The 15,532-nt window shown below is 50.8% G+C and overlaps 1 protein-coding gene across 1 annotated transcript in view; it reads right to left on the minus strand.

Moving 5' to 3' along the window:
• The window catches only part of LOC116793592 (hydrocephalus-inducing protein-like), a 59,060-nt gene that overhangs the window by 32,056 nt on the left and 11,472 nt on the right, over positions 1–15,532 (minus strand). The window contains exons 10-21 of the mRNA XM_032701540.1: positions 13,922–14,040; positions 13,226–13,449; positions 11,969–12,036; positions 9,852–10,093; positions 8,926–9,026; positions 7,533–7,668; positions 6,869–7,033; positions 5,842–5,994; positions 3,770–4,002; positions 2,808–3,057; positions 2,050–2,193; positions 455–598 (exon numbers count right to left, since the gene is read on the minus strand). Of these exons, the coding sequence (XP_032557431.1) occupies positions 455–598; positions 2,050–2,193; positions 2,808–3,057; positions 3,770–4,002; positions 5,842–5,994; positions 6,869–7,033; positions 7,533–7,668; positions 8,926–9,026; positions 9,852–10,093; positions 11,969–12,036; positions 13,226–13,449; positions 13,922–14,040 (1,979 nt within the window). The remainder of the gene's footprint in view (positions 1–454; positions 599–2,049; positions 2,194–2,807; positions 3,058–3,769; positions 4,003–5,841; positions 5,995–6,868; positions 7,034–7,532; positions 7,669–8,925; positions 9,027–9,851; positions 10,094–11,968; positions 12,037–13,225; positions 13,450–13,921; positions 14,041–15,532) is intronic.

Consider the following 15,532-nt stretch of genomic DNA (forward strand, 5'->3'; position numbering starts at 1 on the left):
AAGGTCTGACAGCACGAGACCGTAAACGCTCCAAGTGTGACCCCAGCACAGGCTTCCCAGTCCACCCTTCAGTTCTTTACAAGGGAGGGTCTGACTGCAAGCACCACACTCCGGTGGGGGATTCACAGGCTCCTGTTTCTGCGCTCAGCAGCAATACAAGAGGATGGCTGCTGGAGAGCTGGGGTGTTCTCCAGGAGACACCTCTGCTGCATGGCTTGCCCACACTTGGCTGCCTGCTCCCTTCTCCTTGTATCTTAGAGCCAGGAGGGATCTTTCCAATTCAGATGAGTTTTTGCTTCCTTCAGCAGCTCTGCTGACTCAGTTCACAGTTCAGGCCAGTCCACTGCTGACTCTATGGAATAAACTTCTCAACTCGAGGACCCCCCAGCAGAAGGGCACCACCACAGCCCTCCCTCTTCAAAGCCCACTGGCAGGAGGGTCCTTGGCTGCTTACCTGGGCCCCTGCAGGGAGGGGCTGCTGGTTTGCATCACAGATTAGGAATGGCTGCTCCAAGTCCAGCAAAAGGTGGAATGGTAGGCAGCAGGTGTTTTTTAAAGACAGAGGCTTGTACTGAAGAGTCAGGACATCATCGGGGTACTACAGAAACAGGAGACAAGGAAAAACAACCTCAAGGAGCCACAGACCTCCTTCCCCTTCCAATGCATTTTTCACCCTCAGAAGTGCATACATCTCTATTTACTCTTTTTATTTGTTTCTAAACCTTCCAGGACATTTTTCTCTATAGCTGATTCTTTGCATGTTTGGAAACTGCAGTCTCCCTTGGGAGACAAGGAAACACTTGCATGTACAGAGGAGGGAATAGACCCCTGAGAGGAGGCAGCTGCTTGAACAAAATTGAAGGCAGAAAATTACTCCAGAACATTTGTCTCCAATTTTGTCTCCTCTCTTGGGCACAACAGCACAAGATGATCTTCCCTCACATATAGTCATTTCTCACAGCCTTATTGGCTCCAGCAGCCTCCTAGAAGCAGTGATACCAGTCAGAAGAGAAAAGCAAGCAGGATTTGGCCCGTGATGGAGATCCTGCAGCAGCCCAAGGTCAACTTTGAACATTCCATGAACATGTGGCCAGCCAGAAACCTCAACAGTACCTCTGCAATGTGTGTCCTGCTGCCTCTGCTACAGGCCCATGGTGTCTATAACCTCAAAGCTATAATCAGCCTAAGCTCCTTCTTCTTGTTTGTGCATTGTGGTGGGCTTCTTGCATGGTGCAGAGAAACCAGACAGAGTTTGGGAAACTAGTTCTGGATGTATTGATATCAAACAGCTGCAGTGCCAGAGTACTCCATAAATCAGTGTGGCATCAAGCAGAGCACAGGCAGGCATTGGGGAGAGCTGAAAAGCTTCCCATTACATCTGAACTGCCTGTTCCCAGGATTCAGTGCTTCTATGGAAGCCTGGGAACCTGAGGAGAGACCCAAAACCACAGAAACTAAATAATGCAACATCTTTTCCAGACCCCTTGTGGGAATGATGATGCAGAAGTTGGGATCCAGAGACTAAAGGGCACCTGCTTTGCCTTGGTGTCATCATCACTGCAGCTGCAGGACGTGTGGGGGTCCTTTGAAGCAGGTGAGGCTTGGGGAAATGCACAGAGCTGTACCATAGAGCTATACCATAGAGCATCCATACCAACAGCAGAGAAGGCAAAGACACACAGGAGATGACAAGTTTTTCCTCATCAGCCTGAGGAATTGACAGAAACCTCTGGTTTCCCCAGCTTCCCTATAGCACTGGTGTTCAGACATCACTGTGTGTTGGAGGATCCTCAAAAACCTCCCTTGACAGTGAGCACAGAAACTGGCATTTCTCTCCAGGTGGCCACGGTCCCCCTCAGCACTGCAGCTGTAGCCACAATTCTACTTTGAGGAAGTTAAAAACCAGTCTTATCTCTAAAAACCTCCTCACTTACTTTGGAAAGTGCCTCAGGAAGGGTAAAGAGGGGTGTTAACACAAGCACACCCCCCCCCATGAGCTCTCTTGCTGAGCCATGCTGTTAAATGCCAGGATGCAATCCAGAGACTTACCTTCTCCACACAGAAAGTGATTGCTCTGGATGATATTTGCACAGTGGGAGAAATGAACTTGCAGGTGACTTTTGTCTTGATTATCTCTTTCTTTGTTATCTCTGGTTCCACGATTGCCTCACACACAAGCTTCTCCTCCACGTCCTGCATGCAAGAGTCACTTGTCACCAGTGGTGCTGGCAGGGTGTCCAGCAAACGCCCTGTGTTGGCTCCTCACCCCCCACGGGCCACAAAGTTACAGACACTGCCCCCTTTTCTTCCTGTGCTGCAGCCTATTTCTTCTGTGCTCCAATGGCCAGAACACTGCACCCCAATAGCCACAAAAGGCACTCGTGAGACACTCCCTCCCTTCACAGGGCTTCTCTTTTACTCTCTGCTTACCCCAGAGAAACCACTTGGCACTTGTTTAATTTACTTTCTGCTTGGGCTCCTACTTTTAAGTGTAACCTATTTTCTCTGCCCTTCCTTTGTGCCTGAGTAGGTGACACTGGTAACCTGTTTGCCCCGAAGGAGCAATACTTCCTTCAGCCCGTATTGTGGGATCAGCACTGGGGTTTGGTAGCTATGGAATCAGAAAAAAGCCTTAGCAACTGATGGTGGCCAGCAAGGAAAGCCACAGTGCTGCCATGGAAACCTGTAGCCTTAAACAGTCTTGAAGGCCCTTGCTCATTTTCCCAGGCAAATGTCAAGGGGCTCCAGGAGAAGCCCCAGTGGAGGGGACCTAATGGGGAAGGCTCAGCCCTTGGCAGGGACCTCACCTGGACAATGCTGGAGAAGCCTTCCACCACCAGCTCCTTAGTCTCGCCTGGCTGCAGATTCATACTTCGTGGCCGCAGCTTAAATACAGGGGTGGTGGGACTCTGGGAAGCATTTTTGCCCTTGGTGACACTGAGGGCAGGGAGAGGATGACGCTGTCGAAAGGTGCTGAAACCTTCTGTGCCCCAGAACAGCCGCTGGAACTGCCGCCCCTTGTTTGTTACTTTGAATCGAAAAATGCAGGGAACGAGGCTGGAGGAGAAGCAGAGATGGAAAAGGTCACGGGAGCTGCTATTTCCCTGCAGTCAAGTGCTCTTAGTGAGCAATCTGAGGTGTTAATAGCTTGGAGACCGTCCTCATTTCCCGCTCTTAATGTGGACCAGAAATAATGTTTGGTGCCCTTCTGATGTTGTTATTGCAAAGAGGAATAGGTTTATACTGGTAATGTAGTATTTCCACATCTTCCCTCACCACAAGGGACTTCCTTCATCACCATGAGCTTTTTCCCCTCACCATCCTGGGCTTCCCTTAATGGATCCAGACTGAAACCATCACTTTGAGAACACTTCATCACCAAAAAGGCCAGAAGAAGAGAATCAATGGGATGCCATTGGAATCCACGGAGCAGTGATATTTTCTCTACTTAATTTGTCTCTTTGTCATTCTTTCTCTCCCCCTTTCTCTCTTTTTCCAATTTCTTTCTATCTCTCTCTGCCTCACATTTACTGTTAAATAAAAATCCATACTACTGACTTTGGCATACGGTCTCATTTGCCCCTTAATTTGGGCAGAGGCGTCTCTCTAACAATTTAAGGAACCTGAGCACAGCAACATGTTTCTAAAGGAATCTCTGGCTTCAGGGAAACAGAGCCAGGAGCACCGAAGAAGATATAGCCTGAAAGTCTACAGCATAATTGCTCCTTGCTAAGCCAAGAGGAGAGGCAGGAGTTAAGAGATCTCTTACTTGAACTGGGGTTCCAAACTCAGCTCTGGCGCAAACGGTTTGTCAATGGTAATTGTGGTGCCAGTGCCCACAGCCTGGATTGGGATGACACTGGTAAGGCTGTTCTCAATGAACAACTTCATGCTATCCTCAAATTTCCCTGTGTCATCCAGGTTTGCTGTGACAACAACAGGAACCTCAGCCTTGGCAGGGACCACTCCTTCCCTGGGTTCAATCCTCAAACATCTGTCACCCTGTAAGACAAGCCAAACATGCATTTAGGGTGGAAACCATGGACCCTGGTGACTTGTGGGGTGTGAGAAAAGGAATGACTACAGAGAGGAGGATAAAAATCATAAAGGCTTCGTTTTCCTAAATCTAAGCTACTGTGTCTGGGCAAGAGCAGAGCTTATACAACCTGTATTTTACCCCCCTTTAACCCATTTTAACAGACTTTTCAGTTTTGCCCAACCCGAGGGATGCTCCTCCTCAAGAGAAGGTTATTCCCTCTCCAGTCTTTTCTTGGAGTGTGTGCCAAGGGAAGCTACTTTCTCTCTCCTGGCTTGCCCACAACAGAGCTGGGTTTTCACAAAGGCTCAAGGCTGCAGAAAGCCACGACTGCTCAAATCCCACCACAGCAGCTACACAGCTGGAGGATACCGCTGAGAGCCTGAAGACTAACTCTGCAAAACCACTTGAGCAAAAGCCCAGCACCAAAGTCCTCGCCCCTGAAGGACCAAAGCCCTGGCTTCTCACTGATCATCAGCTGCCAAGAGGTGCCCCAGAGCCCTCTGCTTTGGAAAAGTCAGCTCTAAATAGTTATAGCAGGGCAGGAAAACAGTAAGGAGACAGAAGACTGCCCTGTGGGCATGGCCCAGCCTTCCCAAACACTTTGGTCGTCTGCTTTCTCGTGGATTTCCCTCTATGGATGGGGTAAAAAAGCTGCAAGCTGCCCTGGGCAGGGAGGGAAGGCCTTATACTGGGACAGCTGTACAGACACAGCTTGGCAGGTCCCGGCCTGGTTTGAGCATGCAAAAACTATCATTTACACGCCAGCACCACCCATCCGAGGTGGCTTGCTCTCTGCAGGGGTGGAGAGCAGAATTTCATTGTGGAGTTGAAGAAAGCTGCACCCGAAATCCCTCACTTGGAGGTTACATTTCCTCCTCAGACACCTAGGAAAGCAGCAAGTGGAAAACTCGCTCTCGTCCTCCTTGGTCCAGGAGGCTGAGCCCGGACTCTCCCCCACTGCCTGATGCTTTATCCACAGACACAACCACGCCCACCGTGTCGGGGCTGGCTTCAGCCAGCTCCAGCAGTCCAGCCCACTCAGCATGGTGGAGAACAAGCGCCTCTTCCCAAGCCTGTTTTCCAAGCCCCTCACAGACACCCCTGTAGCGGGGAGCACATCCCAGCCAGCCCAGCCCTGCTGGCTGCACCAGCTCTGCTGCACCAGCTCAGCTCCCCTGCCAGGGGAGCAGCCCCAGCTCCTTCTGCCCTGGGCAGCCTCCACGAATTAAAGAGCCTTTCTCTGCAGCTGCTCTCCAGATACTCTGGAATGCTACAGGGGCCACAGGCTCCAGGGGTGCACAACCCCCGCAGGTGGATTTGTGTGCAACAGCCTGGCTGCTCTGAGCCCCAGGAGGGGGAAACTCCTCTCCCCACCCGAAGCTTGAGGACAGACTTCACACCCTGGTCTCTACCATTAACAGCACTTTGGCACAAAGCAAATGTAGATGGTATGAGGAAACCACGGGGAAATCCTCGGCCTCTCAGGAGCAAAGGGCCACAGGCTCCTCTTCATCTCGGAGCTCCAAAAATGTGACTTGCACCATTAAATACCTTCCATAAAATAAAGGGAGAACTTGTAACCACAATCCAGACTCGCTTCTGCTCCTACAACTCTGCAAACTATTTCACTGAAAGCTGTCCCAGCTAAAACCACCTGCAGAGCCAGGCTCCTCTTGCCTCGGATGGAATCTCTTGCCTCCTCTCTGCCACAGGGTGATATAGAAACCTTACATATAAAATCCAAGTCCTGGGCTGCTGCTGACCAGGGAGTTTCACTGGAAAACAGCCCCACAGACACTTACGATCTCTACTCTGAAGGCTGCAGGGATGAGACCCTGATTGCACAGCTGGAGAGTTTGGAAAGTGTCCTGTATCGCTTGGATCTTGCCGAAGTTTATCTTATTCACACTTGCATAGACAAGCGGCGTCTCTCCAGTGCACATTAAATGCATTTGCTGTTCCAGGGAGCAGGTAAGAGAGATTTGAAAAAAACAAACACACAACAGGGACAGTTAAGAAAGCTTAAACAGCTCAATCGCACTCAAGTCATTTCTCTAGGGACAGATATGACACTCCAGCTAAAATGCTGGCCTTTTAGGCAAAAATTTGACATATTCCCCTCCAACTTAAAAAAAGATTAAAGTCCGGGAAACTTTCAAACTGTAAACTATTGGCCCAAAGGTAAAAGCTTTGCAAGAAATCTGTAGTTAAAAACAGTCTGACAGTTAAACTGGTTATCCTGGTGGGGAGAAACCCTGCTCTTTAAGGGAAGCAGCCTGATAGTTACGAGCAAGTGTTTTGTTAAAAGTCAGGCTCCCCTGCACAGCCTGCACTGCCCGGCCTTCCTGCTGACTGGTTTACGTGCACAACGACAATGGTCCGGCTTGAGATGTTTGGTGCCATCCAGGGGATTTGGCATCATCATTTCCATTTGCTTGAATATAAGTTTAATTCCCTGCAACCACTTTTCAAACATCAGCCTTCCTTTCGGACACAGAAAGCTGAAGGTTCACAGAAATCCTCCTTTTGTGTTCAGAGAGATGACATTTTAAAAGACATGTTTCCACAGTTACCAGCATTTTAAATGGAAGATTAATTAAATAAAATGATCTTCAATTTCAACTTAGATTAACTATATGCTGAGATTACTCCCTAGGAGGACTCCACTCTTCCTCTTTTCCAGCATAAACTGCTTCTGCCACCAATGCCTTCTGTCCTTGTCCACACCAGCCATACATGACAAGTATATGCTTTCCCTGGAAGAATCCCTCTACACTTAACCCCCCCAGGATGAGCTGCACAAAGGCACACGTCTCCCCTCCCACTCACCAGTGGGGATCTCTCCTTCCCGAACACGGCGATATCCACCAGGATGGAATGAGCACCCACTGCCTGGACTTCAGCTGTAATTGGGATTTCCACCACGTCATGACCTTGGATAATCCCACATGGTTTGGGGCTGGAGTACCACAGAGTAGCGGCCTCTTGGTTTCTCTAGAGGGACAAAATCAAGTGCAACTTCAGAGGGACCTTTGAGGAAACTTTAAACTCCTTAACATCTACCACAATGGCAACTCACACACGTTTTTTAAAAATCCCCAGGAAAAAGCTGAAAGGCACAAAAAAAGATGCAAGAATTGTTGGGGCTTAGCATCCTCAGAGGGTCCAACAGCTGCTGCATCCACAGACACCCACTCCTGTGCTGGCAGCCTCCTTGCAGCAGCTTTTCACAACCTTCTAAGATCTCTCACAAGAAAATATCCCAAACACTAGAATATAAACTGCTTCCTGAAGAGGTTAAAATGCTTCCTGAAGTTGATATTCAGGTAGGTTCCAATGTAACTGCTTCCTAAAGTTTACATTCAGGTAGAATCCTATTCTCAGCTCATCTTTAAGTCTGAACAGAAGCCAGCAAGGTCTTATCCAAACCCCATTTGTCCCTAATAAACCCCTCAGTAGTATTTGAGAGTAGGAGGTGGATGAGATGCCAAACCTGAGGGAGAACTCTGTAGCATCCTGGAAGGGGGCTCGGGTTCACAAGGGTCAGCATCTTCTGGCAAGGGACCTTTGCAGAGCACGGTCCACAGTCGAGGGTGGAGGAGAGCAAACGCAGCTCAGGAATGACACATCTGGGCAAAGAGATGACCCCGAGGGAATGAGAGGTACTGAGAGAATGGAGAGCACTTACCCCACAGAGCATGGAATGGAGCATAAGACATTTTTCACTGTCCAACAGACATTTAATACCCCTACAGAGATAAATCACCTTTCATGTCTTTCCACTCAAACACATCTTGTCAAGGAGGGGCAAACCCTGAGACTCAGCTCTGCAGAGGCTGCCAAGTGCCCAGGTAGAGCACGGGCCTTGTCCCACAGCTGCCTCAGCCCCTCCTTTGCCCAAGGAGGCTTGCAAGGACTCCCCCAACAGGCCCAGCAAGCTGGGGGGAGCCTTCCCGTTGAGGGTCAGTGCTCACCAAGGCTCAAGGGACACAAGACTCCAGTGTCTAAGGAAAAACAACTCCCTTCTCTCCCAGGGTGCAGTTGCCCTGCCAGAAAACTCAGCCGTTTGCCCAGCGTTGAGGGCACGAGCCACCACCTGCCCTAGGGAGTGGGTGATCATCCTCCCAGTTCCTACAGCTCCCTTGATGCTGCACCCCAGGTCTGTCCCCGTTGGCACTTGCTTTACAAAACTGCAGCCCAGGCACTGACTGGACGGCTCTGCCTGGGAGAGGGAACGGCACCAGGGAACTGCATCCCTCTTGTCATTCAACTGACACCCAGGGCAGCACCACAGGAGGGAATTCGGCTGCAGCGACAGCAACATCTGTGTTAAGTCTGAGAACGTTAATGCTCAAAAGAGCCAGAGGGAAGCAGGGAAACCTGATCCCACCTGCCACATCCAGGACTACTTTCCCCTCGTAAGATCTTGCCTTTCTTTTGCCCTCCCCACTCCTGCCATGAGCCCCTTTCCCATTGCCATGTGCCCTCACTAACTGAGCCAGACCCCAGCTCTCAGCAGGCTGCTCGCTGTGTCCCAAACCAATGCTGCAGTGTGGTTGGAACCCAGCACAAGCCCACCTCTTGCAGGAAGAAGGACAGGAGGACCTGGGGAATTTTTACACCTCAAGCAGCAAAAGCCAGGCCAATAAATAATGTCATTCCTGTTCCCCATAGAAAAAGGCCCAGAGCCATGTCTGGCTGTGAGCAGGGGTGCTTCTCACCACGGGCTGCTTTCCAAGCACTGCTGCTCTCCTACCTAGCTGGGCAGAACCAGCTTATTAAGCAAGCCTTCTCCTGGAGCTGCAGCCAGCAAACCCCAGGCAAGGCACTGTGCTGGTGGCGGGTGCATGGGGAAGGACAAGCAGCTGCAAGGAAAGCGCTGGTACCTGGCTTTGAGGCGCAGAGACAACACCTCCTTGCCAAAACCATCCACGTCCACCACCATATCACAGTCGTACTGTCCCACGTCATTGGAACACAGCGTGACCTGGTGGAAGAGAAGAGCAGTAAATACTTCCCTTCTCCCAGAAGTTCATTACCCATGTGTGGTCTCCTCCAGTTCCTGTTTTGCAGTAAGGAAAGGGAGGATTTTGCCTTAATTCTTCTGCTGGCCCATGCGTAGAGCACAGTCTCTGGGAGTAACACAAGCCTTCTGGCAATATTGAATTTGTTAAACACACCTTGCAGCTGTCAGGGCATAGGTGGCTAAATTAAAGCATTATTCATAATCACGTATAATGGGACTAAAGCTCTACTCACCACTGTCTTCAAATTAGGGGCCCATTTTTCATTTGACTACAATAACATAAATGCAAAGGAAATGTGTTGACTTGGACAGAACGAGTTCAGCTTTTCAGCAGGAAGCTGAGAGCAAAGTGTGCTCCTGCAGATGCTGGGCAGTTCATGGCTGCCGAGTTTTTCTTTCCTCACTGGGGATCCCTGCAGTGACCACAACTCATTCTGCTCCCCGGGAGAGGAGAAATGAGACCAGGAAGAAAAGCAAACTACTTTATATAGTGGCATCTCTCTAACAGCCACCTTCTGTCCTCATCCTTCCTCTGCCTGTTCTCAGTCAAAGAAGTCATGCTCAAAACCAACACACGAATGGCTTCTGTTGACCATGTGATCTCAGCTTATGATTCTGGAGACTAAATGGTGCTCCTTCAGGAACATTCCAAGTAACCCAGCTCCCACACCAGTGCAGATCCCTCCCTTGCACACACTGAGAACGGGCAGCACTAAAGCCCTCCCACACCCCAGTGAGGTTTCAGCCCCACCTACTGACCCATGTGTGGCCAGACTCCTCCCATACCCTGATCTCCTGGAATCCCTGGGCAGGGATAGTCCCTGTGCTGGGTGTTATAGTGAATTCCATTGGCTTCTCCTGACATGGAGCCAGTGTGCCTTTTTCCCAGGAGGGGTGAGTGTTGTATTTCACTTGGTCATAGCTGGTAAGGCTGGGCTGTCCCTGGCCGTCCTCAGGAATGCGAAGATGGAAGGTTATGGGCACCACGGAGGTGTTGATCAGGTGGCACGACAAGGTCTGAGGAAAGCCTAGGAAATGACACAAATGGCTGAGTAGGCACCAAGCATCTCGTGATTTCTGGTGTGAATATCCTGGTAGGATGAAACTGCACTTGGAGTTTAGCTCTTTGTTATCTGAATGACAGCTCATTGAGCAGCTCAGCGAGCAATGTAACTTGGACACTGGTCTCAGGTTGCTGCCTTGGAAATGCCCACTCTTAGCCCTGCTGAACACCACAAGTTTCTCCCTCTGTAACTGCCCCAAACCAGCACCATCAATTATTTCTGCACACTGATGAGTGCATCCAGATCGACCATTTACCCTGAAAACTCAATCCATAAAATTCCCTGTTAACGCTGCCAACACTCCCACCATTTTCAAGATATAAAAGCACTGAGCTGTCATTGGGGAGAAGCTACAGCAAAAGAAAGAGAGGATGGAACATGATGCAAAGCACCCCAATGCAGTTTCTTTAGGCAGGATCCCTAAGGTATCTCCTGGCTTGGGGCAACCACGTACAACTCACAGCCCACTTCACTAGAGGCAAACCTGAGGCTTGCTCTGAGATCAGTGATTAGAAACCATGTCTCGTCTTATCCGACAAATGGGGACATCACAGCCACACTGCACACTGGCTGTGATTGCTGCCCACAAGAGCTGACACCACCTTAGCTCTGAGACTTGCTTCCCGTAACGGAAAGCCGGGATACAGCCACACCTGGTGGGGATGTCCTGCAGAGCCAGGACACCAGCCCACAGCCTGCTCTGCAGTGGACATGTGGCTTGGCTGGCCAGCTCTGTGGGGAGGAGACATCTCCCAGGGCCTGCTTACCAAGCGTCATTTGAACCCAGATGGGGAGGAAAACCAACTGCAGGCACAGCAGGGAGCTTCTCCGTGCCCATCAACAGGGACACTGCCCAGCTCCAGCAGTGACTCCAGCAGGGAGGCAGGAGGGGCACAAAAAGGACAAACACAGGTGTCCCAGTCCGGAATGAGACCAAGGTCACCAGATGCAGACAACAGCCAGCAGCACAGTTAAAAGAAGCAAAGATACAACAGCTGCCTTCAGCTGAGGAGGTCTTAGGAATGAAATCAGAGTAAACAGGATGAATCTCCTCTAACAGAACAATATTTGTGCCTGCTGCCTTTTGTGTTGTTTCATTTATTCAAAAGGAAACTAAGAAGGGGCTCAGCAGTGACGGAGGGGAGGAAGCAGCTCAGGAAAGGTAATGAGTTTTTTCTTAAAAAGCCCATGAACTGCATGAAAACACAGAGGTATCCTGGGTGCAGAATGATAACGGCCCTTCAGTCAATCCATGACTGATTTCACATTTAAACTGTAGATCATCTCAGTACAAAGCCTTTTGTGAGCCTGAGATGGAGAACCAGAACCAGCATTTCAATGGCAACGCTCTGGATGTTCAGCCAAAAGCTCTGTCAGCAGAGCTGGGCTTCTCCTGGGGAAGAAGAAGAAGCCCACAGCTCCGAGGACACAGGTGCCTGAGGCAGAGCTATTGCTGGGGCATCTGACCTGGTCAGGGATAATGAGGTGCCCTCACACCACTAATTAACATCCCAGACTAAAGGTACATGGCTTAAGCTCCCTTCTCCTGCAGTCCCATCCCCTGGGCCCTCCTGGGACGAGGACTTTTACGGTCGTTCTGCTGGCAAGGACTGGGAGATTGGAGCAGAAGAGACTACGAGGGACACCAGAAAATACTGACTTTCTATTCCTTTGGTCCTTTTGGATCTCATGATGGCGAAATGCCATCAGCAGCCCTGGAGCTAACACCCTGCAGGCTGCCGTGGAAAAGCACGAGTGACAGATGCTCTTCTGTTCAAGTGCTCCATTTTGGCAAGGCACAGATCCCTCCTGCTGTGTCCAAGCCCAGGGAACACTCACCAAAGGACACGTCATTGAAGTCAAGGCCACCTGTGCTGAAATGCAGGCTCAGTCCGGTGACGTGGCCCCTGCGAGGACGAGGACAGAGGAGGCAATGGCTTGGTTAAAGGGAACTGCAAAGCCTTTGGCCGTCCTTCCGGCTCAGGTGGGTCAAAGCTGGTGTCAGAACCCTGTGGGTGTTGAACCAGCCCCGCACCCTGTGCTCAGCACGGCGTCTGTGGGCACAGGAGGCAGCCAACAGCTGCTGATGGGGCTCAGGGCACCACGGCAGGCAGGGCATGCCCCTGAGGTGCTGCTGGCCCCATGGAGGACCCTGTACACACACTCAGAGATGGCTCTGTGCCCTTGCCTTAGGAGAAAGACCGACTCACTACTTTTCTCTTGCAAAGTAATAACCTCTTTGTTATGTTTTATCCATTTCCCTTATATTATTAGTAGAATGGACTGCAGATTCCTTTTGTTTCTTTACTACCTTGATTCAGTGCTTCCCAACAGCGGCCCAGACACAGCCACCTCCAAAGCTCCAGAGCTCCTAGCATCAGCTTTCCTGCCTCCACCACGTTACCCCACCAGCCCATGGCTCAGACTAGCTGGGACAAGCCCTCGTGCTTCTGTGGTGCTGAAAAGGGAACTTTGCCTCTCCTGTCATCACCCCTTCTCCCCTTTGCTGGGCGAGGATTATCTTTTGCAATGGCACCAGCCCATGGGAGGATGCCCAAGTCCTTGTGACAGTCCCTGCTGCTGCAGAGCTCCCCATCTCCCACCCCAGTCCCTTCCTGCTGTGGAAAGGAGGTCCCAGAGCACTCCCTGCACAGGACTCAGGAGCACAGCCTGTGCCTGTGCACGAGCACGAGGGATGATGTGAGGCTGCTGCTGCCCCTTTGGCACGGATCATTAACAGGGGATTTTAGAACCACTTCTTCTGGCTGCAGAGTCACCCAGGCTGGCCCATCTCCAAAGCCCTGGGTGTTCATAGGGAACATCCCAGACCAGCAACTGCCCAGAGCTGATGCCTTCCCACTGCCTGGCACGGCCAAAACGGAAGGAAGTCCCTGCAGGAAGGAGTCACTCCAGCTCTTGGGTACCTGCACTGGGCAGAAGGCACCCCCACACTAAGGGGGTGCCAACATCAGAGCCAAGACTAAGACCTCAAGCAACACCTTTTTTCTCTGCTCCACCACCAAATGAGGCAGGTGGGAGATGATTACTCAGAGACAGCTACAGATGTGCCCACCAAGCTCCCAGAGCCTTCCTCACCTGATAGTCAAGGTCACAGGCTTAGGGCATTCAGCCACATTGAAATGGAATTCTTCCTCGAACTCCCCCAGGTTGCTGGAACTGAAGAAGATCTGGATGGGCAGAATCCCATTGCGTGGAATGATGCCCTGCTGGGGCTGAAAGGTGAAGCAGGAGCCGTGGTCTGTGGTTGGAGGGATGAGCCTGAAGGGAGCGTTGATAGCTCCTGTGTTAACCAGGATTGCCTGCAGCAGCAAGAAAGCAAAATGGAAATACATGAGCAACCTTCCTTTCTTACAGAAGGCTGAGTTGCTTTCTAATAAATTATTAACTCCTGGAAAGGCAGAAGATGCTGTGTGCTGCTACGTGGCAGAAGCCAAAAAAGTACAACAGATGCCTTGAGTCTGAGGCTGGAACAGAAGCCTCTGAACACTTCAGCTTTTTGACCCAGTGTTGCTTTCATTTGTTTTGCAGAAAGCATCCCAGCTGATCTCCAAGGGAGGTTGCCAAAAAGCAGGAACTGGGGCTTCGTGAACAACAGACAACATCTTTCAGACCCTGGAAAAGGATCCAGATTCTGTGAAATTCCCCAGATTTGACTAGTATGTCAAATATTCCCTGCTCACAACTGCCCAAGTTGCCAGAAATTCCACAGGTCCACCAGGCTCCCCTCTGCCCCAGGAGCCATCAGGATCCACCCCAGCTCCTGCTGCTCACCTCGTAGCTGTAGGCTTCTCCAACCAAAACTTTCCCCATGTCCAGTTCTGCAAACTTGAAATGGAGGCAGGGCCCGAGGCCTTCCCCTGTGAGGTGCAGGGGCAGCCTGCTCTCACGGCCTGGGGAGAGATTTCCATTTCAGTAGAGTAATTCTTACTCTCTTATCCTGCTTTTTCCAGGCTGCCTCAATGCTAGTCCCTGACTCCGAGATGGGTGAGACCAGCTCCTGATGCTCCAGGGGAAGAGATGGACCCTTCTCTTCCCTCAGGAGATATGCCTTGGGGCTGGCTTCCAATTTCTAACCCACCCCTTAGGCTTGTTTCCCATTTAGCCACCAGTTTGCACCCTGAAAAAGCAACGCTGAGTTTAAAACATGATTTCCGTAGTGATAGGACAAGGAGTAATGGGGACAAATTGAAAGAGGGGAAATTTAGGTTAGATATACAAAAGAAATTCTTCCCTGTGGGGGTGGTGAGACCCTAGCACAGGTTGTCCAGGGAAGTTGTGGCTGCCCCGTCCCTGGCAGTGTTCAAGGCCAGGCTGGACGGGGCTTGGAGCAACCTGGGCTAGTGGAAGGTGTCTCTGCCCATGGCAGGGGGGTTTGGGACTAGATGATCTTTAAGGGCCATTCCAACCCCTTATCATTCTATGATTCTGTGATTTCCTTCCCATGCACTTGGAGGAGCTCTGAAATCCATTCAGTGAAGGGGCAAAGCTCGCAAAGAGTTGGACATTGCTGCCTGGCTTCTAACTAAATTGGGAGGCACTGGCCCTACAGCACAAGACTTTGTTGCCAAAGTCTTCAGCTTCTGCTGCTTTCTGACACTCAGCATCTTGTTCACAGAATGTCCCCGTGTTTGGTGACTGGCTTGGAACATGATTCTCATCTGACCACATCAACAAACAGAGAGATGCACAGTTTCACATGATGCAGGACATCACAAGGAATGCCTTGGGAGCAACTTTTTAAATCCCTGCTTTCCTTCCACAGCTCTAACAATGGCAGTTGGTGGGCAGGAAGAGAGTTTGTTAGCATGAGCCCTGAGTAATTACTGTAGATGGCATTTGTTGAGTTATCCCTGTACAATTACTGTCTAAATAAAAAGCTGTTTCATGACATTTGTATCCATCAGCTTGGAGCAGGAAGGAAGGCAACAGAGTGGCTGGGTTAGGGATTGCAGCACCCTCCAGAACAGGAGCCTGGCTGCTGGAGGACCATGAACCTCCCACCTCTTTCTCGTAGATGGGCAAACCCAGAGTATTTCCTGGATGGAAACCTGACAGCCCTCTCCCACTTTTAGGTGAAAAACACTAAGCAGCACCATGCAGAGACAGAGAGGAAGGACGGGGGAACCTGAACCACGCTGTGCTCTGTGTTCCCTTCCCTGTGTAGGCACAGCAAAGCCACCATCTCTGTGAGGGGGTGACTTGGGGTGGGGAGGCAATGATAACTGCTCCCAGAAAAGGACTTGACAGCACTCCTGGAAGCTGAGCACAGCAAGCCCAGTGGCCACCACCTGGACGCACCTCAGCCTGAGAGCCAGAAGGTGACAATTCCCATGCAGGGAGAGAAGCAGGTGCTGGCCAGGGGTGGTCCTTCCGCAGACAACC

Source organism: Chiroxiphia lanceolata, chromosome 13 (assembly GCF_009829145.1).
Source record: "Chiroxiphia lanceolata isolate bChiLan1 chromosome 13, bChiLan1.pri, whole genome shotgun sequence".
In the NCBI taxonomy this organism is placed as follows: Eukaryota; Metazoa; Chordata; class Aves; order Passeriformes; family Pipridae; genus Chiroxiphia; species Chiroxiphia lanceolata.